The sequence below is a fragment of the Epinephelus lanceolatus genome, chromosome 11 (genome assembly GCF_041903045.1).
Source record: "Epinephelus lanceolatus isolate andai-2023 chromosome 11, ASM4190304v1, whole genome shotgun sequence".
NCBI lineage: Eukaryota > Metazoa > Chordata > Actinopteri > Perciformes > Serranidae > Epinephelus > Epinephelus lanceolatus.
Window position 1 is genome coordinate 3,500,001 of NC_135744.1, and position 27,500 is coordinate 3,527,500.

General features: G+C 43.7%; 1 protein-coding gene across 2 annotated transcripts in view; it reads right to left on the bottom strand.

Moving 5' to 3' along the window:
* The window catches only part of hlcs (holocarboxylase synthetase (biotin-(proprionyl-CoA-carboxylase (ATP-hydrolysing)) ligase)), a 96,349-nt gene that overhangs the window by 50,934 nt on the left and 17,915 nt on the right, over positions 1–27,500 (bottom strand). For both annotated transcript variants that reach the window (XM_078172149.1, XM_078172148.1), the window contains one exon: positions 26,793–26,972. In XM_078172149.1, the coding sequence (XP_078028275.1) occupies positions 26,793–26,972 (180 nt within the window). The remainder of the gene's footprint in view (positions 1–26,792; positions 26,973–27,500) is intronic.

A 27,500-nucleotide genomic window follows, 5' to 3' on the forward strand; every position in this document is an offset into this window, starting at 1 on the left:
AATTCCACTAATTAACCCTGATAAGGCACACCTGTGAAGTGGAAACCATTTCAGGTGACTACCTCTTGAAGCTCACGGAGAGAATGCCAAGAGTGTGCAAAGCAGTAATCAGAGCAAAGGGTGGCTATTTTGAAGAAACTAGAATATAAAACATGTTTTCAGTTATTTCACCTTTTTTTGTTAAGTACATAACTCCACATGTGTTCATTCATAGTTTTGATGCCTTCAGTGAGAATCTACAATGTAAATAGTCATGAAAATAAAGAAAACGCATTGAATGAGAAGGTGTGTCCAAACTTTTGGCCTGTACTGTATGTATGTATATCTATATATACAGTACAGGCCAAAAGTTTGCATTGAAGTTTGCATTGAAAAGACAGCAGGGCCCCAAAAATGGAAATTGGGCCCATCTGGGGTTTCTTTGTTGTTGTTTTTTTTTACCATTCTTGGGTATCTCTAACCAACCTGACTGCCAGAGATAGAAAAAAATCACGTTTTTTATGTAAATTGAAGGGAAATCAAAAAATGTCATTTTAATGGGTTTCAATGGGGACGTTTTTCGTCTGAGAGGGCAAGGTGTCGTAAAAGGTTGCCATTTGTGTATTTCAGGCCTGATTTAGGAATGGCTTTAAAATTTCAAAAATATCACCAACAATAAGGTTTCTGACCAAATGTCATGCTATATGCATGAACACAGCCGAAGTGATCAAAAAATAAAAACTGAAAAATGACTGAAAAGGACGTTTTCCGTCCGAGGGGGGCCGGAGGGATATACATAGTACATACATACATACATACATATAGTAGGTAGTTGACATTAACATGAAATCACCCTCACAGGACATAACAGGATATTATTTGAACAGAGTATGATACATTTCACAGATGGATGATACACTCAGTTTAGATGGGCCATACTCCTCACCAAACCCTGTCACACGACTGGCTAAGCATGACAGATTGGTCCCAGTGTCAAAAATCTTTGCAAGTCTGATACATAATGATGATTGTTTCAAATCAACTTACTGTGCTTAACAGCAGAGGCAGTGAAACCATGGCCATACACACAGTTAGCCCCTCCGTCCACGCCTTCATTCGCCAGTGTCGCCGCACCTGGGCCCGGGACAGAACCACCCTCCTGCGTTCAGTGAGCCGCTACACGTCAACCGCCAATTGTCGACGCACCAGGGCTCCTACCTACCAGGTCGGTCAAAGGGTTTGGCTGTCGACCCGGGAGCTCCCACTGCAGGTCAAGAAGCTGGCACCCAGGTTTATTGGCCCCTTTGAGATCCAGAAGATCATAAATCCCGCATCGGTTTGGCTCAAGCTCCCTTGTTCCATGAGGGTCCATCCCACGTTCCACATCTCCAAGATCAAGCTGGTTCGGGAGAGTCCACTGGTCCCCGCTGCTCCTTCCCCCCCGCCTCCACGCCTCATTGATGGGGACCCAGTCTACACAGGGCCTCCAGTATCTGGTCATCTGGGAGGAGTACAGTCCGGAAGAGAGATCATTGGTCCCCGCCAGTTTCATCCTCGACCCCCACCTCATTGCTGACTTCCATCGGCAGCTCCCGGATCAGCCCACCAAGGCAGCTGTCTCGTCCAGGGACCCTCGCCATAGTGCCCCCACTGGTTCCGTGCCCCCCTCTCTGGATGTGGAGGACTCCCTCTCTCCATCGGGGGATTCTTCATCCTTGCCTGCCTTTGACCAGCCAACCTTGCCTGAATCCTGGTAATTGCCTCAGCTTTCCGTCCCTGACCATGAGGTCTGCTTTTGCCCTCCTGGTTTCTGTCTGCCTGTTTCTGTTGCTGCTTGGAGATTTCCTGCCTTGTCGCAACAGTATGAGTTTCTTCCATACAACCTGTTACTCCCTGTTAAGCAGAGACTCTTGCTGTGTTGCCACACTGGTCTCGGTGCGTGTGCTGTGTGGATTTTTCCCTGCTGGATTATTCCTCTGCACTTCCCCGTGTCTGCTGCAAGCTTCATTAAAGTCATTACCAACTATACCTGTGTGTCTGCTGTGCTGCAATTGGGTCTTAAACATAGGCGTTATACCCCCAGCAACCATAGCCCTTCTTTAGCAAGACTGTATTGTATTGTTATCTACAGTTGTTTTTATAACACTCTAAACAAAACAAGACAGAGAAGATAAGGTCATTATTAATGTTTTATTATAACAGCATAACACAATCACGGATAGCAGAAGCCAGACGGGGCGTCTCTGGGTCAGCCTTGCAGGGACTCTAAAGTCTCTCATTGATCCGGCTCCTGATCTTGTGCCACTGCTCCCCCGTCAGGTCCGGGGAACCTCTGTGTCACATAGGAGTGGACCTTTTCTTTCAGGTTCACGGGTAGAGCCATCTTCCAGTTGCTGCCTGTCCAATTTGTCCTCTTCACCCAGCTCTCATATGTCTTGAACGGTGTGAGAGCCATGAACAGACTGACAGCATACACCTTGGGCCGATACTCTTGCCGCACAAAGCAGTCCCTGTAGAAGATCTCTTCTCGTTCTGTGGACAGGGCTCGAATGGAGACATCTGGCACATGATGAAAGTCTTCATCCGCAAGGACGCTAAGCCAGGCACAAAGGAGGAGCTTGTCTGAACCATAGAGGTCTTTTGGGAAACGAGACTAACCCAAGATACCTGCAATCGACTTATTACAGGACTTAACAAAGTAATAAGACTGGCTGTTGAGAACAGAGGAGGACAGAGTGGAAAGTGAAAATTTGGCTTAATAAAAGCATGTCATCTTCATCTGTTTCATACTGTGTTTGAATAAAGAAATACAAAAGTATTCTTGTGTTTGTTTTTAAATGATCAGTTACATGAAATAATTGGATGAAAAAACTACGTAACAAAGATCATAACAATAAGTGCACTTATTGTGCGCCTTACCGCTATGTCTGAACAGCTTCATGGAAGCGACATTTTACAAATCTTCATATTTTAAACTAATGAATTTTGTTAGTTTTAAATATGAAGAATTGTAAAATGTCACTAAACCAATGAATTTTGTTAATTTTAAATATGAAGAATTGTAAAATGTCACTTTGATGAGGCTGTCAGAGAGAGAGATCACAGGCTGAAATTAGCATTTCATCCTCACATGCAGCCGCAACGACGGTCAAGCTGCACATAGCCTGCAGAGTTCAACTGAAAAGGAGTGAAGTACTTTCACTGCGCGCGACATAATGTGGTCCTGTTTATCTTGGAAGGTGAGAGAGCTCAAACACATAATTAGCATTACCATGAACCTTTTCATTCCTTCTGTCTGGGTGAGTGTGCCATCTAAATAGGTTTCCCAGTCACTCAGATCATCACACTGAGTGGGCTGTACGAACTTTTAATGCAAACATTCAACAACACATCGTCACTGTCGATGTCTGAACTACCTCATAAAAGTGACATTTTACAATTCTTCACATTATAAACCAAAAAAATATTCTGTCTTTCAATTAATGTTAATGATATTTTAAAATCTAAGTCTCTTAATGAGCAACTTTTTCAAAATGATTTAAGTAATTATTTTCAGGCACTAAGTTATTGTCAGAATGTTTCTCATTATTCTGAGAGACTAACCCAATATTTTCAGATAGGGGAGACCTGGGCCAACTGTAACAAAATTTTAGGTTTTCCTTAATAACTAATGTGTTTATAACACTGATGCTGCAGCAGATAGAGGTGATCATTTTATTAACTTAAAATACTGTTGGGTGGCTTATTGTAACCTGTAATAATATAACCTAGCAACAAATTTATATTATTGCAAAAGTACTGTAACTAATAGGCCAAACTAAATCTTTAAAATAAAAGCAGTGCAATAAAAGTGTAATAATCGCATCTGAGAGAGTGGAGTAGATTAATAATGTAGCATAGAATGGAAATACTACTAAGTAAAGTGCAAGCACCTCTAAATCTTTGTTAGTTTTTGTGTTTCTGTGAGGGAAGTGCCATCTTATGGTAACACCTTGTAATTGAATAAATCGGCATGTTACAGTGGAATCTAGGCACACCCCCAGAAAGGTGGGGGGGGGGGGGGGGGGGGGGGGACAGTATTTGGCTGGAAGCTATATCATAGTCAACGGTACTCTGACTGCTGTTTGGTACTGGGATGAGATTCTCAGAGCGATTGTCAGACCTTATGCTGGTGCAGTGGATCCTGGGTTCCTCCTGGTGCAGGACAATGCCTGGCCTTGTGTGGCCAGAATGTGTATGCAGTTCTTGGATGACAAAGGCATTAATGCCATTGACTCTCTTTCCCCTGACCTAAATCCAATTGAGCACCTATGAGACATAATGTATCGGCGCATCCGATACTGCCAAGTACCACCACAGACTGTCCAGGAGCTCACTGATGCCCTGATCCAGGTTTGGGAGGAGATATTAGGACACCATCCGCTGACTTATCTGGAGCATGCCCAGACACTGTCGGGAGTGTGTAGGACTGCCCCCGATACACACTACTGAGTCACATTATGAGTTGCCATGATAAAATTCACACAAGTTGGATCAGCTTGTGATTTTAGTTATTTACTTTGATTTTCAGTATGATTTTGAATCCAGCCCTCAATGTGTTTCACCGGCCATCAAACTGTACTTGGTAACCAGAAATGCCCACACACTGCAAGAAAATACAGGCTGTGGCAAGTGATGAGATGGCAGAAAAGTCTGACAACACTGGCAACGATGGCAGGGTTAGCACTATTAGCATGGGCGCTACCAGCACGTCACCTGTGTTCACCCAGACAGAGCTGGAGAAGACGCTAATCACCACCATTCATAGGGAGATATCTGCTCTGAAAAACAAACTCACCACTGAGCTCTGGGCATCTGTGGCTGAGTTGAAATCTGCAGTTGCTACTCACACAACCCAGATTGTCGACATTGAAACTTCACTTAGTCATACTTCTACTATCATTATACACATGATTATTGTCACTCCTCCGAGAACCATCACCTTATCGTGGTGGAGGAGTTTGAGTGCCCTAATGACCCTAGGAGTTATGCTGTCGGGGGCATTTTGCCCCTGGTAGGGTTTCCCATGGCAGATTGATTCTGGGCAAAGGGTCAGACGAAGAACGGTTCAAAAGACCCTTCATGATGGACAAAAGCAAGGACACGTGTACCCGGCCTGGAGGGTTACTGGGCCCCCACCCTGGAGCCAGGCCTGGGGTCGGGGCCCGTGGGCAAGCGCCTGGTGGCCGGGCCTTCGCCCATGGTGTCCAGCCGGGCCCACCCCGAACGGGCTACATGGGCTCGTCCCCCTGCAGGCCCACCACCCACAGAGGGATCCAGAAGGGATCGGTGCTATGTGGATTGGGCAGCAGACCAAGGCGGGGGCCTTGGCAGTCTGATCCTCGGCTACAGAAGTTGGCTACTGGGACGTGGAATGTCACCTCTCGTGTAGCTGTAACGCGGGGAAGGAGCTGGAGCTTGTGGAAGAGGTTGAGCGCTGCCGGCTAGATATAGTCAGCCTCACCTCGACACATAGTTCCGGCTCTGGAACCCAAGTGCTTGAGAGGGGTTGGACTCTTTCCTTTGCTGGAGTTGCTCCGGGTGAGAGGCGGAGGGCCGGGGTGGACTTTCTGATAGCCCCCGGACTCTCTGCCTGTACGTTGGGGTTCACCCCGGTAGACGAAAGGGTTGCTTCCCTGCACCTTCGGGTCGGGGAACGGGTCCTGACTGTTGTCTGCGCTTATGCGCCAAACAACAGTTCAGAGTACCCACCCTTTTTGGAGTCCCTGGGACGGGTGCTGGACAGTGCCCCAAGCAGGGACTCCATTGTTCTGCTGGGGGACTTCAACGCTCATGTGGGCAATGACAGCAGGACCTGGAGGGGAGTGATTGGGAGGAACGGCCTGCCCGATCTGAACCCGAGTGGTGTGCAGTTATTGGACTTCTGTGCGGGTCGCAGTTTGGCCATAACTAACACCATGTTCAAACATAAGGATGTCCATCGGGGCACATGGCACCAGGACAGCCTAGGTCGCAGGTCAATGATTGACTCTGTAGTCGTATCATTTGACCTGTGGCCATATGTTCTGGACACTCGGGTGAAGAGAGGAGCAGAGCTGTCAAGTGATCACCACCTGGTGGTGAGTTGGATCAGATGGCAGGAGAGGATGCCGCGCAGACCTGGCAGGCCCAAACGAACAGTGAGGGTCTCCTGGGAACGCCTGGCGGAAGAACCTGTCCAGATGATCTTCAACTCCCACCTCCAGGAGAGCTTCGACCGCGTCCCGAGGGCAGAGGGGGACATTGAGTCCGAATGGGCCTTGTTCCGCTCTGCCATTGTCGAGGTGGTGGTTGCGAGCTGTGGCCGCAAGGCCGCTGGGGCCAGTCACGGCGGTAATCCCCGAAACCACTGGTGGACACCAGAGGTGAGGGAAGCCGTCAGGCTGAAGAAGAAGGCCTACAGGGCATGGTTGGTCTGTGGGCCTCCGGAAGCAGCTGACGGGTACCGGCAGGCCAAGCAGAGCGCAGCAGCGGCAGTCGCAGAGGCAAAAACTCGGGCGTGGGAGGAGTTCGGTGAGGCCATGGAGGAAGACTATCGATTGGCTCCAAAGAGGTTCTGGCAAACTGTCTGGCGCCTCAGGGGGGAAGGCGGCAACTTGCTCACACTGTTTACAGTGGGGGCGGGGAGCTGCTGGTGTCAACTGGGGACATTGTCAGGCGGTGGAAGGAATACTTTGAGGAGCTCCTCAATCCCACCAGCACGTATTCCAGTGAGGAAACAGAGACGGGGGTCTCGGAGGCGGGTCGTCCAATTTCTGGGGCAGAAGTCGCTGAGGTAGTGAAGCAACTCTGAGACGGCAGAGCCCCGGGGGTGGATGAGATTCGCCCTGGATATCTCAAGGCTCTGGCTGTTGTAGGGCTGTCCTGGCTGACATGCTTCTGCAACATTACGTGGACATCGGGGACAGTGCCTCTGGAGTGGCAGACTGGGGTGGTGGTCCCCATTTTCAGGAAAGGGGACCAGAGGGTGTGTTCCAACTACAGGGGGATCACACTCCTCAGCCTACCCGGTAAGGAGGAGCAATGTGGTTTTCGTCCCGGAACCGTGTACCAGCTCCTTACCCTCGCCAGGGTGCTGGAGGGGGCATGGGAGTTCGCCCAACCAGTCCACATGTGTTTCGTGTCCCCAGGGGCATCCTGTGGGGGGTGCTCCGGGAGTATGGGGTTGGTGGCCCCTTGCTAAGGGCCATCCAGTCCCTGTACCGAAGGAGCACAAGTCTGGTTTGCGTGGCCGGCAGTAAGTCGGACCTGTTCCTGGTGAGGGTTGGACTCCGCCATGGCTGCCCTTTGTCACCGGTTCTGTTCATAACTTTCATGGACAGAATTTCTAGGCGCAGCCGAGGGGTGGAGGGTGTCAGGTTCGGTGACAGGAGGATCTCGTCCCTGCTTTTTGTGGATGACGTGGTCTTCCTAGCTCCATCGAACAATGACCTCCAGCTCTTGCTGGGACGGTTTGCAGCCGAGTGTGAAGCGGCTGGGATGAGAATCAACACCTCCAAGTCTGAGGCCATGGTCCTCAGCCGGAAAAGGGTGGATTGCCCACTCCAGGTCGGGGGGGGGGGGTCCTTCCTCAGGTGGAGGAGTTTAAGTATCTCGGGATCTTGTTCACAAGTGAGGGTAGGATGGAGCGGGAGATTGACAGGCGGATTGGGCCGGCGTCAGCAGTGATGCAGGCGCTTAACCGGACCGTTGTGGTGAAAAGGGAGCTTAGCCAAAAAGCGAAGCGCTCGATTTACCGGTCGATCTACGTTCCAACCCTCACCTATGGTCACGAGCTCTGGGTAGTGACCGAAAGAACGAGATCGGGAGTACAAGCGGCCGAAATGGGTTTCCTCCACAGGGTGGCTGGGCTCAGCCTTAGGGATAGGGTGAGGAGCTCGGACATCCGGGAGGGACTCGGAGTAGAGCCGCTGCTCCTTCACATCGAGAGGAGCCAGTTGAGGTGATTTGGGCATCTGGTAAGGATGCCTTCCGGACGCCTCCCTTGGGAGGTGTTTCGGGCATGTCCAACCAGGAGGAGATCTCGGGACCGCCCCAGGACACGCTGGAGGGACTACATCACCCGGCTGGCCTCGGAACGCCTCGGGGTTCCCGCAGAAGAGCTGACGGAAGTGGCTGGGGAGAGGACTGTCTGGGCTTCTTTGCTGAGGCTGCTGCCCCCGTGACCGACCCGGAACCGGATAAGCGGAGGACGACGAGTACGTATTACGTATTAGTACGAGTATTGTCACATACATATACTATCATATATTAATATATACCTACAACATATTATACCACAATAGCCATAATGATTATTATAATATTATTACTTAAATCAATGTTGTTGTAAGCTACTGTCACTACGGTCTGTCCTGCATCTCTCTCTGTCTCTGTCTCTCTTCATGTCTCATTTTGTCATGTGGAGTACTGTTAATTTATTATGTTGATCTGTTCTGTGTGACATCTATTGCACGTCTGTCCGTCCCGGAAGAGGGATCCCTCCTCAGCTGTGAGGGTCCAAAGGACAGAGGGATGTCGTATGCTGTAAAGCTTTCTGAGGCAAATTGTTATTTGTGATATTGGGCTTTATAAATAACATGGATTGAAAGTGACTGACTTACCCACGCTGACAGAAGACTTACAGTGCTCGAGCAGAGATGCTCCCAGCTAGAGACAACAAACTTCTCACTAGGACTCAAGCTAGATGATCTTGAAAACTGTACAAGGAGGAAGAATTTGAAGATCATAAGTATCCTGGAGGTTTCAGAAGAAGGGCGCCCCATAGAATCCATGCCGTCCTTCCTCACCAATGTTTTCGGTGAGGGAAACCTATCCCGCTCTCCTGTGATCGAGAAAGCTCACTGCTCTAGCTCCGAAGCCATAGCCCAACCAGCGATCCCAGCCTATGATCCTACGTTACACTTGCTCCCAAAGCCAGCTCCCAAAGTCAGCTATATTACAAGCCTCAAACCACATATACCCAGATCCACATATACCCAGATCTGTCTGCTGACTTTGGAGATGTCAACTCTCAACTTCTCAAAGCAGGAGTGAAGTTTCAGCACCACCTGTTTCCAAACAAGCTTGTCATCTTCTTCCCGAGAGCGCAGCATGAGCTCAAGACTGCAGCAGCGGCAACCTGCTTCATCAGTGAGTAAATACAACCTATGTTGGTGCCGGACAGTGATTTTCAACCTACAATGTGACAGTCGTTGATTGATCCTCCCAGACTGAGTGGAGTACCCAACGAGGTCGGAGCATTTAATATAGATCGTCTGAGGACATTCAGTTTTGTTATCCTGCCTATACTTCTAGCTTGGGTTTTCCTAACCAGACAGTAAGACATTTACTTCTTGATGTATAATTTTGATATCTGCCTAATTTCAATACTGTTCAAGTTTAGGTTCCAATACAGTTGTTATTTAATACATTTTGTGCCTTTGCAGCCTACTCGACCAAGGTTCAGATATTATAATCATACAGTGGGGCTAATACTGGCCCTTAACTTGAATGATTTTTCCTTTTTTTAAGCTTATTTAGTTTTTTAACATCTCTCATATTTTATGTCTGGTTTTTATATGGTAGCTATAACTTTGCTGTTCTTAAGGTCTACTTTTAAATTCGTACGGGTGTAAGTACTTCATTTTAGTTCTGCCGCATGGGGGTTTATTCTCTATGGTTTATAGTCAGAGAACAATGTTGCTGAGGTACAGAGTGTGTTTTTGCCAGGAAAAGACAAAAAAGCTTATTTTTGATTTTTCTTTTTTTGTCTCTCCTTTTCATTGGGTTTCATCTGTCTTTTTCCACCCCTACCTGCTGTAGTAACTTTTGCACATACACAGCATTTTCTTTATTCATTTATCATATTTATGACCCATTGGTGCCTTTTAATTATTATTTATTAATATTTATTTCTCTTAGGGGCCAACGTCAAAATTCTGGCAAAAGTTATCGCTCATAGATTCGAGGGAGTCCTGCTCAAAATTACATATGGTGACCAAACAGGCTTGATTAAACGAATATTGTCATATTCATATTCGAGTGACGGTTTTTACCTATTCCCCCTCTGAATTAGGTGATCCTGAGATCCTGTTGCTGTTGGACCCTGAAAAAGCATTCATTTGCGTCTAATGGTTCTATCTTTTCCACACTCTTTGTTGATTCGGTTTCGGTGACAATTTTATTGGTTGGATACAGTTATTATACACCTCCCCTTTAGCATCTGTCTGAACAAATGAAGCTTCCTCTCCTTACTTTTCCCTACAGTGAGGCACTAGACAGGGCTGCCCACTTTAGCCACTTATTTTTGCACTTGCAGTCAAACCACTAGCCATCTCCATATGAAATGACCACACTATACAGGGTATTGTTTGTGGCAATGTGGAACATAAAATGTCCTTTTATGCTGATTATGTAATTCTCTATATTTCCAATCCTACTTCCTCCGATTAACCAATACAGTGTTTTCTCAGGACACAAGCTTAATGTCAACAAGAGTGAATTACTTCCAATTACTATGGATGTCAGAGATCTCCCATCTTCTGCTTCTTCATTTAGGATAACCCCTAATAATTCTAAATACTTAGATGTTAAAATCTCTAAACAAATATCTGACCTCTTTAAGCTTAATATCTCTTCTCTCTTGTACCACGTCAAACAGGACTTCACCAGATGGTCTTCCATACCACTTTCACTCACAGGTCATAGTAATTCCATAAAGACCAATGTGCTACCTAAGATTCTTTATTGTCCAGTGTATCCCAATTTTTATTTCCAAATTATTTTTTAGGCTACTTGATCAGCATATTTTAGCATTTATTTGGAACAACCGTCCTGCTGGAATCAGAAAGGCTCTTCTTCAAAAACCTAAAACATCTGGTGGCTTAGCAATCCCTAACTTCTGATTTACTTCTGATCAGCCAAGATCCATAGTCGTTGTTTCAGGGTCATTATTGACTTTGTGACTGAGATCCCGCTTGGTTTGGAATAGAGGAAGTATATTTTAAACCTGCCAGCTTCTCTGCTATTTTATCTTTCTTTCTTTCTTTCTTTTATCATAGATCAACCATTAGCACTTGGGGGGTTGAGAGACATCCCTCAATTGGGACCCACGGTACGATACCAGTGAAAGTATCATGGTTCTGAGTAGTATCAGGATACCACAGCAAAAAATGAGGCAGATGTGCCTTTTGTCATTTATAAAAAGATAAACCACTTTTCTATAATACATCAATGATATTTCAATGGAATAAATTACTTACTGACTTATTCATACTTCAAAAACAGCATCAGTAAGTGATTAACATAGGGGGGATCAAAATAAAATAAATAAATGAAATAAAAATCAACCAGCCACCCTCCTCCCCTGACAAGTCCCTTCATAAGTAACGAACAGTCCCTAAAGTTTCTCCTCTGATACGCCACATACTGTGTGCCCCCATGGCTCAGCTGTTCAGGTACTTTTGGGCAGTCATGACAACAAGTTATTCACCTGGAGCCGGACTGCTTCGCCGGTAAGCTGTTATAATGCGCCGCCGTATTTGACAGGAATACGTATTCCTGTCCGTGTCTGTGACCCCCGTTCAACCCACAACCGGCGGGATTTGCCGTTACTGTTTATCGCCACATTGCCGACATTTTACTCTGTCCGTCACCGCACGCTGTTTGATTGCGTTATCAAAACACGGCGCTATTATTTGGCCTTGCTTTTCACTTATTCCACCGAATACCGAATGTGTTTTTTGCAATATTCAGCCGAATATATATTCGGTGCATCCCTAAATAGGAGCCTTCCCCCACTCCCCCCTCCCCTCACCGCTGCTCTCCTCACTATACTGGCTGCTGCGCTGTGCAAGTGCACAGATGTCTCAGAGTGGTGGTGCATTTGCAAAAATGTTTTGAAGGAGCAGCAGCGGCGGCAATAATTTAGTAGCGGCGGCACGCCACTGCTAAATGAATGTAGCAGAAACACTGGACTTATATTCGTTGTGCTGACAGTGGCTTGGAAAACCGCCCATAACCGTGTCACACAGGGAAGAGGGAAGGCGGCTGGAGTTCCTCCAACATTTGCGGTTAGATTATCATATTTTTTATTGACAAAAATATAGGCTGCTTCGGCTGATTTTTTTTATGCACACATGTGCCCCTAAATATTTTTTACAGTTCGCACACACCTATTTGTAGTCGCAAATGCGAGTGAAATGCTCGCACTGTCGAGCCCTGGTTCCTGAAATATTAGAAAGTATTGTTTTAACAGCATCTTAAATCTGTCCTTGGAATTTTCTTGCACAATATGAACTGGCACTGAATTCCACCTCACCATAGCTCTATACATGACCGTTTTCTGTATGGTGCTTGTGTTGACTTTGGGTAATATAAATCTTCCCTCTGTTGCATGTCATGTTTGACATTCATGTTGAGCAAAATGAGAAAGTAATTTACCATACAATATCCTTGAAGACTGTGTTACCATTATGTTTCTAACAAAATTTAACAAAACATAGCAGGACGTCTGTCTTACAGTTAACCATCTCAGGCTGTCATGCATGTCTTTCACATTAGTTCTATAAGAACAGTGTAAAGCACAACGTGCTGCTTTATTTTGAACAACTTGCAATTTTGTCATATCCTTCATCAAAGCACTAGACCATATTACAACACAGTAATCAAGCTGTGACAACACTAAAGCATTAAGAACCTGTTTAATGACATCTGGTGGCATACCTTTTGAAACTCTTCTTGTAACTGACACACCCCTTCCCATTTTGCTCACAATGTTATCAATATGCTTAGACCATCATAGAGTATGATTCAAAGTGATACCCAAAAGTTTAGTCTCTTGTACTGGATCAACAGGAACGTTGTTTATATATAAGTTAAATTCTGGTTCAGCTCTCGGTTGATACCTTGATCCAATTAATATAGACTTTGTCTTACCAACATCAAGCACAAGTTTATTACATGTCACCCATTCAACCACTGATTTCAGCTCTCTCTCTAAGATGTCATGAACTATTTCTGTTGTTGATCCTGCTGCATATATTGTCGCATCATCCACATACATAGCAATTTGAGCTTTATCTAACACCAAAGGAAGATTATTTATGACAATAGAAAACAATAAAGGCCCCAAACAACTCCCTTGAGGTACTCCACAATCAATTTCACTAACCTTTGAAAAACTACCATTAAAGAAAACTGTCTGCCCTCTATTTGTTAAGTAGCTCTCCATCCACCTTAGTGCAGTAGAAGTGAAACCATAATGTTTAAGTTTATTCAATATCAAAAAATGATCTATAATGTCAAATGCTGCACTAAAATCAAATAAAACAGCACCCACTAATTTTCCATCATCCATATTACATTGCCAATCATCAGTCATTTGTGTTAAAGCCCAACTTGCAGGTTGGAGACCATGGCGAATAAATGTGTAGGAAAATGATGTAGAAACTTGATTAAAACAAAAAACAAAAACATAAACAGTACACACTTCGATTGAGTGTAACATTAATAAACATGGATCCCAGTACTAGTTTTGAGACTGAAGGGGTTGAAAATGTACATTCTTATGCATATAACGGCCCACAGGCTTATAATTATGAGCCTGCTAGGCGAAATAACGGCCACAGGAGAGAAATAGAGCTGTGGTGTGAGGAGAACCAGTGGAGAACTGGGCAGGTGTCTTGGTGAGCGACCAGCGTTAGCTAACAACAGCTAACGATGTCAACGCTGTGTTCACATCACAACATTAAGTTTGCCATCACGTATTACGTTATAACAAAGCTACCAATAGTTCTGCCAGTATTAGATAACTAATGCTACTTACCCAGAACAGAAACTAATGCGCAAATATCAGCTTGTATCAGACGTATCTTGCTATGCGTGTTATAGAGAGAGAGATACGAAGATTTCCTGATAATTTTTTGTATGATAGGTGCTTGTGTGGGAACTGCCAGCCCATGTCCTCAGCTGTGGAGAGTATGTGCTGCAGGGAGGTGGATGCCTTCTGGGCTCTGGTGGAGAATCTGACCCCCAGACCAGACATAACATGCCTCACACTGCCCATCAACCCTCACGCCGCCCACTCCCGTCTCAAACACGGAGGGAGACCCGAGCGGCCCCGCACATACCCCCGTGCGGAGCCGCGAGCCTCAAACACGGAGGCCTCCAGCCCGCCCACCCCCGCACATGCCCCCGAGCCTCGGGTCTCCCTCTCCGCGGAGAGCCCCAGGGGTATGTGCGAGGGTGGGCGTGCTCCGCCAGGAACATAATCCTCCTGTCCAAAATGAGCGCTGCACACGACCGCGTTTTTGGTCATAGATGAAGGTGAAATCACGCCTCTTCACCTGCACAAAACGCACCCAGGCACGAAAACTAACTCCACTCCTTTTTCTGTCCGGAAAACAGTGGACTCGATGTCCTGACAGGCTCAAGTTTGTGCAACCTACACAAACACAATAATTCGGCATAATCACAAATGGTGAAATGCACTGTTAACAACCGAAAAAATACTAACTCACAAGTTTACTACCGCTCAGACTCACTACTACCTACTACTGCGCATTGGACAGAGGCAGGGTCAAGGATGCAGAGTCTCTCTAGTGACGTAGTATCAGGCGATGTTGAAAAAAAAAGCGTTTTTAGAAGAGGGGCTGAAAAGAGCCGCTTTTTCCTCTGAATTTGTGCCCTTATGTAGTGTAAACCATAATAAATTCTGAATTAACTTCTCACAGGGTTCCTACACACTTGGAATTTCAAAACTCCATACTTTTCCATACCCTAATTTCCAGACTTCTCTGCATTTTTTTTTTTCAGAGAATATGTGACATCTGAGTAAATCTATCAGTGTTTCATATTTCACATCATATTTAATTATTCTTAATAGGCGATTGTAGCCAAGTACCATAATGGCATGCAAATAAAAACTCAGGTAAGTTCAATGTCTGGGCTGAGGCAAAAAGGTTGGGACTCTCGGTGCAAGCGATGCAGTAACAAGACTTCCGTGTTTTTGCCTTTCATGTGGCTCAGAATTGCCTTCTCCCCCATGTTGGCGATGTCAAATGATTTCACACAAAGCTTGCATCTAGCTCTGTGTGTGAATTGGGAATCCTTGGCCAACCAGTATTTCTCTACGGTATTGTCAAGTCATCCATCCAAAAACTTGCATCTACCCATCGTGAACCATGTGAAACTCGTCTTCTTGTTGAAGGTGCAGGGTTGGAGTGAAACTTGTAACAAACTTATAGGGCGAGTGTTTGTGCCAGAAAATGGTGCAGCTGGATTTTTTTTAAGTGGGATAATTTTCGCTGTCTTCCACGCCTGAGGACAGATACATTTTTCAATACTCAAATTAATAATATGACAGATGGGAACAGAAATTAAATTGGCAGCCATACTGAGAAATTTTACATCCAAATTATCAACCCCTGGTGGCCTGTCCTTACATTTATTGAGCAAACACTCCACATATTTAGCAGTAACCTTTGTAATTTTAAATTCACAGTTCTTATTATTCATGACTGAGTCATGACTAGTGTCGTATAGGAATCTATACCTGTCTGCTGCATATTACTCCTTCGATTGTTAATCTTGGAAGAGAAATAATCATTAAAATAATTAGCAATATGAGCTGGTTTGGTCAAGATTTTTCCCTCCACTTCCAGGTGGGAAGGGCAAGATTTAGGCTGTCTTCCCATCATATCGTTCACTACATTCCACATCTTCTTTTTGTCATTTATCACATTTTTAATTTTCTTTTCATAGAACAATTGTTTTTTGTGCCAATCAGACTCAAAACCCGTTATAATAGCTGCCTGTTTTGCTTCATCTCTTTGTTTCATAAGTTCTCAGCATCCAACCAGGGTGATTTCAAATTCCTAACTGTCTGTTTTCTAATTGGAGCATGGTTTTCAATTACCTGTAAAAAAACACAGCTAGTGCATCATCTGGATTATCCTTCTCAAGAGCATGTTGCCAACTTATAGTTTTGATATCTTGTATAAATGCATTTTCACTAAACGTTCTCATTGGACGCTTGTAAACTATTTTCGGTCCTGATTTTGGAACCTTTGTCTCTCTTACAATTACAATTAAATTATGGTCACTACACCCCACTGGTATTGATAATACATTAGAACAGAATGTGTGGTTGTAATCAGTATGCCGGAGTTTTTTGTGAGCCCTGAAGGCATCTGTTCCCATGTGACATGTTTCCAGCCAATCGCACTTTGCTTAGCATGAGATATGGGTAACGTTTGTCTCTGAACAATGAGCACGATTGGCTGAATGGTTAACTGTACCCGCCCCACGAGGCGCTAGGACCCATCAGGAAGTTGAGTGAGAATGAGATTCAAAACAGAAGAAGAAGAAGAAGAGGAAAAACAGAAGCAAGGAAAATGGGGAAAAAAGTAAACACTAGCGTGACTATATTTAAGCAATATGACACGAGAGGAAGTGATGTTGTAATGTATATCATCACGGCTGTGATTCGGTCATAGGCATGAGGCTGCAGGCCGAGCGCCGAAGACAATTACAGCCGTGACGATATACAGTACAACATCACGACCTCGAGTGATATTGCTTTTATACAACAGGTTAACAACAGCTGAAACAGCAATGCTGAGTAAGGAAATGTTAACAAAAGGTGATGAAATAAATTATTTAAGTATGTTATGTAGCTCCGCGAAAACAAACATTTCCCCCAGTCCGTTGCCAGGCAACGCAACACACATGCCAGGAACTCACAAGCTACTTTGTATTTACATTGATCTGCAACTGTGTAACTTCGTCCAGTTCGGCTGATGAAACGTTGGCAAACCTGAATGTTGGCACAGCCGGATTCAGCTTCCACTGTCCCGCATCCTCATCAGTACCTCATCAGATGATCATTGATAATTCCTGACCGTGTTCGCTTCAATTTTGCTCACCCCAGTTTGTCGAGGTCGGCTGATGTTACACAAACACACCTGGAGGTCTGCACAGAAGAGTCCTGGCTTTCCTTTTCCTCGTCCTCTCCTGACGACCACTCATAATTTAATTCAAATGTAATTTTGGGGAAAATATCCATCTTCTTGGTGTAACACTATAGTGTCAGTTTGCGTCAATGTAGCAAGTGTGACAGTTGGTTAATTAATGGTTGTATTTATATTTATAACACCTGTGAGCGGAGTGATTTTACTGTTAAATGTCCCAGTGATGTTATACTCTATATCAGCACTCACAGAATGCTTCTCGTCCAATCAAATTACTCGGTCGAAACTAACTGTTGTATAATTGCCTATAGCGCATCAGTAGGATTGTTATTTTGGTTATGACGGATGTACGATAATTTTCCTCAAAATACGATAATTTTGAGTCTCTGGTACGATAATCCTACATTTCCCACCTGGCAACGCTGTACATCAATAGCTTTCCAGGATTAATCCATTATTTCCTGCAGCGGGAGGGACAGGCTAAGTTACCTGTGAAAATGGGTGTTTTCAAAACACCCCCTTTGTTTACACAACGTTGAACTCGCCAACCCTAACGCTCAGCGTCGCACTGACACAGACCTCCTGTCAGTTTCTGTATACTGACACCGTTTCCCTCAGTGGAAATGAAGCTTGTATACTTGTATTTCACAGATAAGAAACAATAAATTGTGAAGACAGTAAAGCCTCCACTAAAATACCATTTTAAGTCTTGTGTGTGATCTATCCTTTAGGGATTTATACTTTGGGATTTATCCTGGCTTCATATGAACAGAGGAAATCTCTGGTCGTCGCTAGGCTAATTTATACAATGTAAAATGCCATAGGCTTGTGCTTATAATGTTAGCATGTTGTATTTGCTTGGAAAACGTGTTTAGTATAAGACAGTTGTTTTGTCCGTGATTCTTGTGAGTTGTAATGGAGCCAAATTGTGTGCCGTTACCTTTGTTAAATGTTGCTGTTGTCCCTGGTTTTATATGAAAGGTTGACAAGATCGCTAGCCGCTAGGCTAATTTATACAATGTAAAATGCCACAGACTTGTGCTAATAATGTTAGCATGTTGTATTGGTGGGGGAAATGTGTTCAGATAAAGACAAGTGTTTGTCTGTGAATGCTGCGAGTTATAGTGAAGCCAATTTTTGTACTTGTGTCTAAATTTCTCTATTAAGCCATGTTTAATGTGTGTTTTGAATCAACTAAACTTTACAGCACTAAACAGAGTCCTCCACCGCCGACTAGTGTTTTGGAGGTGTACCGCAGAAGTAAAAATAACATGCAGATTTTTTTCCCCCCACGACTAATCGATTAGTTGAAGACTATGTACGACTTCAGGTGACGAAGATTTTCTTTGGTTGACAACAGCCCTACATCCTTGAGGCCAATATCAGAAGTAGAGGTTCTGTTTCTCACCTGTATGGTTTGATTCATTCCATCACATCCCCTCCAACGTCGTCCTCCAAACAATACTGGGAAGATGACCTTGACCATACATTTTCTGATGCAGAATGGAATGACATTATTTCTAAAAATTTTACGTCTTCCATTTGCACACGCCATAACCTTAGTCAGTTAAAGCTTATTCACAGAGTATACTGGACTAAGGCGAGGCTTGTGAAAATAAAACCTGACATACGCCCTCTCTGCCACAGATGTCATCAAGCCAACAACACTCTTATTCATATGTTCTTGTCCTGTCCTTCTCTGACACAGTTCTAGCAACCTATCTTCTAAACCTTTTCTTCTGTCGCAAACTGAAATATTGACCCTTGCCCTGTTGTTGCACTTTTTGGTATGGTACCCAGAGGCTCATCTATACCCCTAAAATTAAGTAATACTCTTGCTTTTTCAACACTACTGTGTTCAGGACTCTGTTCAGTGTTCACCACTTTCATTGTATTTCTTTCCCTTGTTATGAAAAATTCAATGAAGAGATCTGTCAGAAAAAGAAAAAAAAAAACACAGGGCTTACATGTGAATGCTCACCCAACTTTTGCTGTCTACTGATAACTTTAACTAAAGAGGATACTTTTTTAAGCTCAAACAGGCTTTGACACACAAAAAGTGTCTGCATGAGTCTTCTGAATGAATACTATAATAGTTAAAAAAAAAAAAAAAAGAAGCTTTGGCTAATCCATTCCAGTCCTGATTCTATTCAACTAAAGAACCCACTTCATTTCCAGACAGAGGGAAACAGTGATTTAACACCTCATGGCAGAAAACAGGAACACCCACTGAGCAGTGATGGAAGTCAGCCGCACTGATCACCACCACACTGAATGCATTAGTGTTTTCATCACCTGCAAAGAGTACTGCTACTAAGCTGACTACGACAGAGCTCAAAGCTGTAGCAGGGGCATAATATAACATTGTGAACGTTAACCTGGCCCCACAAGGCTTTTAAGGTCCAATGTATAGGATTTAGGGGGATATATAGGCAGACATGGAATATAACACAAAAAGTATTTTCTTTATTGTATAATTACCTGACAATAAGAATCATTGTGTTTTCATTGCCTTAGAATGAGCCATATATATTTGCATAGGGTGCAGGTCCCATAGGCGTAGGATTGGGTAGGGATGGTAGGGACACATTCTTACCAATATTCAGCCCCTTTTGTATTGTCCCTACCAATATAAACACTGGCTGTCGGCGTCCGCTCAATATGGTGCGCAAAGGGTTAACAATCGTTGGTGTCTACCATACGTCCCACCTCTAACCTTGTATTGCTCATCGAATGGCTCCACTGTTAATTTGGTAACGTGTGATTGGTCCTCCCCAGCGCCGCTCTCTCCACTGACTCTGTGGGGGCACGTCACCGTACAGTTCACGGCAGTTCGTGAGGTAACAACACATACATGCGCGTCACCGTTTCCACCAGATGTGTGTTGGTTGTGTCTCCGCTCCGGCACGGCAGCGGAGCCAGTACGATGTGTGTTTCCACCGCCTGCGGCTGTGCTGCGTTCCAGCTCCATCTCAGCTCCGGCACTCCGGAGTCCTCCGGAACAGATACGCAGGACTTCCATTTTTGCCGGACGCCGGAGCACAACGTGGCAATTCAGCACAGAGCAGATCGTGCGGGGCAGGAAGTTGTGCACAGAAATAAAATAAAACATCCGGTTAATTTTCAAAATAAAATACACAGTGTTCACGGCAGATCATATTTCCCTGCACTACACAGATTGAAAACTACATAATGGGCAGAGGCAGGCCTGAAGTCAACAGGTCAGTGGTTTTTCAGATGGCATTTCACCCCGTTGACACTATGGACGAGGAGATATTAATCATGGCTGTGCACCGAGATGTCTTCCGGCGGAACTGCACCGCTCCGCACAGCAAAGGCAGCCGGTGGGTATTGACGGACAGCAGAGAACGCAGCGGAGAACGCAGCGGATAACCAGCGCTGCCATTCCGCAACGGACATGCATCCAGTGGAAATAGCGCTCCACACCGGAGTGCCGAGTGTGAACGGACTGTCTATGGTCCTGATATGTCGCGTGCACAGCGTCAAATTCGCATTCTACAAACAAACACGTGCAGATTTCGCAGCTGAAAAATGAAACGCCAGCAGGCCCAGCACCAACAACAGTCATTGATGAACTGGATGAAAAGGACGAAAACAGATGTGAGTCGGTTGGTTCAGTTAATAACAAAAATCGTATTTTCTGCCAACACCCGTTGATGTTAGGCTAACTGAATGGCGTTTAGCATCTCATTGTCTAGCAACTCTTTGCTAGACAATGAGATGCTAACGAGCTAATACTAGCTGAGCTAAGTTTGGCAACTATTAGATCAATATTATATGCCAGTGAGCATGAAATTCCACTACACATGTTCCATCAGCAATCACAGATGTCATGTAGTGATGATGTTTGTAGTAAGATGACATGATAGAAACAGTCTGAATAAATAAAGTATAAACACTATAAATAATAGCTCCTATCAGCATTCATGGCGTGTGAAGGAGAGACTTACGAGAATAGAAATCCACTGCTCCCAGTAAAAACACCAAAACTGAGTCATATTTATGTTATCGATGTTGGGTGTAAGTGCAGCATTTTGCACACAGTTGTATTATAATGATTTTGGAGCATTTACATTTTTGTTGATTTATTTTATTTATTTTTAACATGATGAAGCTGACCGGCAGCACGGTGGTGTGGTGGTTAGCACTGTCGCCTCACAGCAAGAGGGTTCCCGGTTCGATCCCGGGTGTGGGAGCCCTTCTGTGCGGAGTTTGCATGTTCTCCCCATGTCAGCGTGGGTTCTCCGGGTACTCCGGCTTCCTCCCACAGTCCAAAGATTGGGGATTAGGTTAACTGATAACTCTAAATTGTCCGTAGGTTTGAATGTGAGTGTGAATGGTTGTCTGTCTCTATGTGTCAGCCCTGTGATAGTCTGGTGACCTGTCCAGGGTGTACCCTGCCTCTCGCCCAATGTCAGCTGGGACAGGCTCCAGGCCCACCGCGACCCTCAAGAGGATGAAGCGGTTAGAAGATGGATGGATGGATGGATGATGAAGCTGACTAACTTGTGTTGACATTATGGCTGTTCTTTAGCCTATATACATTCAGATGTTGTTTAATGAATTACACAATTGTAAAACATACAGTATGTTTTCCTCAGGCTACAACAATCAAAATCTATGACTGTTGCATCTCAAATTGTCTCACTGTTCACATGTCTTGCATCGATATATATTTTGTCAGATGACGAGGAGAGAGACTGGAGGAGATGGAGGGGATGGAGGAGGAGAGGCAGGAAGAGAGACAGGGGGAGATAGAGGAGAGACATGAGCCTCACAGGTGAGATTGAATCGTGAAGGATATATGTTGATAGTGAGATTCAGCATTGTGACTAGGGGTAAGTAAAAATATTGATTCGTGCATAATATATGTTATCATAGATATCAATATCAATTCGGATCACTATTACCAACCCAACTGCAGACCGCAGGCTGGTACTGAAGTTACGAGTATACTGTGGAGTATACTGTTATTTGATTGGTGGACAGTACCATACTGCCATGTGATTGGTTGACAGGATTCACTGGGGGTAATACTACTGGCCTGATGGCGCCAGGGTTTGGATAGCAGCAGCAGCAGCCACTGGAGATATACACACGTGGACAAAATTGTTGGTACCCTTCTCTTAAAGAAAGAAAAACCCACAATGGTCACTGAAATAACTTCAAACTGACAAAAGTAATAATAAATAAAAATGTACTGAAAATTAACTAATGAAAATCAGACATTGCTTTAGGATTGTGGTTCAACAGAATAATTTTAAAAAACAAACTAATGAAACTGGCCTGGACAAAAATGATGGTACCCCTAGAGAAGATTGAAAATAATTTGACCATAGGGACATGTTAAACTAAGGTGTGTCCTTTAATTAGCATCACAGGTGTCTTCAAACTTGTAATCAGTCAGTCTGCCTATTTAAAGGGTGAAAAGTAGTCACTGTGCTGTTTGGTATCATGGTGTGTACCACACTGAACATGGACCACAGAAAGCTAAGGAGAGAGTTGTCGCAGGAGATTAGAAAGAAAACTATAGACAAGCATGTTAAAGGTAACGGCTATAAGACCATCTCCAAGCAGCTTGATGTTCCTGTGACTACAGTTGCACGTTATTCAGAGGTTTAAGGTCCACGGGACTGTAGCCAACCTCCCTGGATGTGGCCGCAAGAGGAAAATTGATGAGAAATTGTAGAGACGGATAATACGAATGGTAACGAAAGAGCCCAGAACAACCTCCAAAGTGATTAGAGGTGAACTCCAAGGTCAAGGTACATCAGTGTCAGATCGCACCATGCGTTGCTGTTTGAGCCAAAGTGGACTGAATGGGAGACAACCAAGGAGGACACCACTGTTGAAAGCAAATCATAAAAAAGCAACACTGGAATTTGCCAAAATGCATACTGACAAACCACAAAGCTTCTGGGAGAATGTCCTTTGGACAGAAGAGACAAAACTGGAGCTTTTTGACAAGTCACATCAACTCTTTGTTCAAGATACAAAAATGAAGCATACAAAGAAAAGAACATGGTACCAATTGTGAAACATGGAGGAGGCTGAGTGATGCTGCTTTGCTGTATCTGGCACAGGGTGTCTTGAATCTGTGCAAGGTGCAATGAAATCTCAAGACTATCAAGGCATTCTGGAGCGAATCTTCATCTTCATTCATCTTCTATCCACTTCATCCTCTTGAGGGTCGCGGAGCCTATCTGGAGCCTATCCCAGCTGACCCTGGACAGGTCGCCAGACTATCGTAGGGCTGACACATAGAGACAAACAACCATTCACGCTCACATTCATAGTTACGGACATCAATCAATCAATCAATTAACCTAGTCCCCAATCTGCATGTCTTTGGACCGTGGGAGGAAGCCAGAGTGTCCGGAGAGAACCCACGCTGACACGGGGAGAACATGCAAACTCCGCACAGAAGGGCTCCCACGCCCGGGATCGAACCGGCAACCCTCTTGCTGTGAGGCAAGAGTGCTAACCACCACACCACCGTGCCGCCCTATATATATATTAAGGATAGACCGATACATCGGCCGGCCGATATTTGAGTTTTTTACTTGTATCGGCATCGGCTGATACACGTGTGGGTTCGCGGATTTATTTTTCCCTGGCACTTTTTTTCATTTGAAAGTATGTGGTTAAGTTGAACAAAGCTGTTGAATCCTACTGTGTACAGTAGTTGTTGTTTTATTTATGCTTCAGCTTAAATATTTATTTTATAAAAACATTACTGGAAGATTTAAGAGCACTGAACTCTTTTTTTATTTGAATGTATAATAATAATAATAATAATATTCTACGTGTTCTACCTCAACTTTCCATCTTGTTTTAGTATTTTTTACTGTTCAATAAATGTTTCTTATTTTAAACTTGAGACCTGTAATATTTGTTATCATTGTGTCATTTTTTTGATGTAAATTGAGGGAGCAAAAGCAGTATCGGCCCCAAATATCGGCTCAAGAAAATCGGCAGTCCATAATCGGTCATCGGCTAAGGGTGATGGAAAAAAATCGGTATCGGCATCGGCCCTAAAAAATCCATATCGCACGTGGAACAAGCCGAGATACATGGAGTGTACTGGATCACCCAAAGGTAAAGCACTTCCAACCTGCTCAGAGCAAGCAGCAATGCCTGAAAACAAGCACTAATTGAAAACCTGTAGTCTCATACTCAAGACCACTCAAAACCAAAACATCAAGAGACAACAAAAACATGACAACTTCAAGACTGAATAGAAGCTACTAGAATCAAAACAAGCATAGCACTCAAGGAGCTGAGAGGCCTTTCTACAGACAAGGTGAGGTACACAGCCACCAGCTCTTCTAATCAACCTACACAACAATCTGGAAACAATTCTGGAGCCCCAAATTTCCATCAGCCTGCTTCTTGTTTGGACTGGGGGGGATGTGGCTGTGGCAGCAGGGTCAAAGGTCACACAGCAATTTAAATATACAACAATGAAGACAAAAATGACAACTACAATACTACTGCTAGTACTACCAATTTTAATGTCATACTCTTTCGCTTTTGAAGTGAGGCCTTGGCTCTGTGCCCAAACAGGACACTCTACTCTATCAATACCAACATCAGTGGAAGGGTGACCAAAGCAGAATGACTCAGGTTTTGATTCCTGCTTTCAACCTGGACCTCCACCTCCCCCTAGTGGTGATTTGTTAGTACATGCAAGCACGCAGGGCATGTAGTAGTCCAGTTGAACATGATGTGTGTCTTGATGATGCACTGTTACGACTCATTCTCAAGAATATGTTTTGTTTATTGCCTTCACTGTGCACTGTTTACACATTTATCTGCTGTGCTCACCTTAAATCTTAGTTTAACACCTGTGCATACCAGCAAGATTTTTAATCATCACAATCAGTTTGAAAAGACAAATGTGGTCCAGCATGAAACTTACACAAAGGTGATGTTAAAATTTGAAGCCTCCAGTGTACATACACTGAGAATGGTCTTTATAGTGAAATACATCTTATGCCCAGGTGTTTAACTCTACAAATTAAAACAGTTACATATTGGTAAATTCTAGATTCTTTAGTGAGGGAGGATTAGGTGTAATCAGGGTTCCTACACATTTGGAATTCCAAAATTCCATACTTTTCCATACCCTAATTTCCAGACTTCTCTGTGTTTTTTTTTTCCAGAGAATATGCGACATCTGAGTAAATATATCAGTGTATCATATTTCACATCATATTTAATTATTCTTAATAGGTGATTGTTGCCAAGTACCATAATGTAAGTTCAATGTCTGGGCTGAGGCAAAAAGGTTGGGACTATGGGTGCAAGCGATGCAGTAACAAGATGTTGGTGTTTTTTCCTTTCATGTGGCATCGCCTTCTCTTGTCAAATGATTTCACACAAAGCTTGCATCTAGCTCTGTGTGTGAATTGGGAATCCTTGGCCAACCAGTATTTATATACGGTATTGTCAAGCCATCCATCCAGAAATTTGCATCTGCCCATTGTGAACCACGTGAAACTTGTCTTCTTGTCAAAGGTGCAGTGTTGGAGTGAAACTTGATACCTGGGGGACTGGAGGAGGGTCATGGGGCAGCAGACTGAACATACCACTTGTCAATCAGGTAAAAGGGGCAGTATGTTTTCTGAGACGTTTGCTCTCACACAAACTGTGCTTGGCCCGGCATAAAACACAATCCGGATTGATCAAATTTTTTTTGGAAATACTTAATTTTCTATTTTAGAAAACAGTATTTTAGAACAGTGGTAATAGTCTGAAAACATAAATATTTTTCCATACTTTATTTATCATTTTCCATACTTTTAAATACCTGGAAATTGATCAAATTTATTTCCATACTTTTCCATACTTTCCATACTTGCGTAGGAACCCTGTGTAATTTTAAGAACTTTTAACAAGGTAACTGACCTCTCAACACAGACTGGACATAGTGAGCCCCAGGCTTTCTCTGCTACTCCTAAGTACCTCCATGCCTTACTCCTTCAGTGGTAACTGCCAGTGCCGCTACAGAGGACAGTCTACTATTTTTGGCTACTTTAACTATGAAAATATTAATTCAGATTACATATAGATTATACCTACACACTTGAAATTACTTTTCCAATACCTCCAAAAATATTCTTTGAGCCTTTTATCAATTAGCCTGCTTCTTGGACTGAACTTCAGTGTTTTCCAAAAATCAAACCGTAAGGCACCCAAACTGGGCAGCACTCACTGCGGTCAGTCACAGTGATGGCTGATCAAAGACTGATTTACTGCCCTGACATTTGTATTGGCCCTTTGTACACAGACGTGCTGTGAGCCTGCTACATATATGCTCATATATTTGCATACATTTAGTGAACCAAATTGTTTCCACATGTGTGGTATGCAGGATAGCTGTGCTGCCGCTCCTACAATAAACTTGTAAGAAAACAAACTGGCATTCACTCGCTCACTGTGTGTGTGTGTGTGTGTGTGTGTGTGTGTGTGTGTGTGTGTGTGTGTGTGTGTGTGTGTGCGCGCGTGTGGATGAATGGTTAGATGAAGGATAATGAAGATGATGGATGTATTTTTACATTCTTGGAAACAATGACCATCAACACATCGGAAAAGTCTTATCAGGGCACTCCCACTTAGGTTTATGTTCCAGATGTTGCAGGGAATAATGGTCCATGTTATGTGGACATACTCTGTTGGTTTGGACATGATGATGAAAAGGTGTTACAAAAAGAATTCATTAAGTCACACACAAATCTATTACACGACTGATGCCTGTGACCTGACAAAGTTCTGACAAAGGAGCAGTGTATGTCTTACCTGAGAGGTGGCCAACAGGTGGACTGGGCTTGGGGCTGAAGTCTGGTTTGGCTCACATCTGAGGCCCAGAGAGGTGAGGATCTCTGTCAGGACTTCATATCGCAGTGTGTTGCTGACCTTCAGTTCATCAAAAGACCCTGATGTCAAATTCTGGGAGTCAGGAGCAATTTCCAAGTGGACCTGCATACAGGGAACATACAGTAAGTCTAACTAAACAGACAGTTTATATTAGGCTTGAGCTATTATAAACTGTATTCATACATACATACATACATATATACATATATATACATATATACATACATACATACATACATATATACATATATACACACACACACACACACATACATATATATATACATATATATATATACACACACATATATATATACACACACACACACATATATATATATATATATATATATATATATATATATATATATATATATATATATACATATATATACATACAGTACAGGCCAAAAGTTTGGACACACCTTCTCATTCAATGCGTTTTCTTTATTTTCATGACTGTTTACATTGTAGATTCTCACTGAAGGCATCAAAACTATGAATGAACACATGTGGAGTTATGTAAATAACAAAAAAAGGTGAAATTACTGAAAACATGTTTTATATTCTAGTTTCTTCAAAATATCCACCCTTTGCTCTGATTACTGCTTTGCACACTCTTGGCATTCT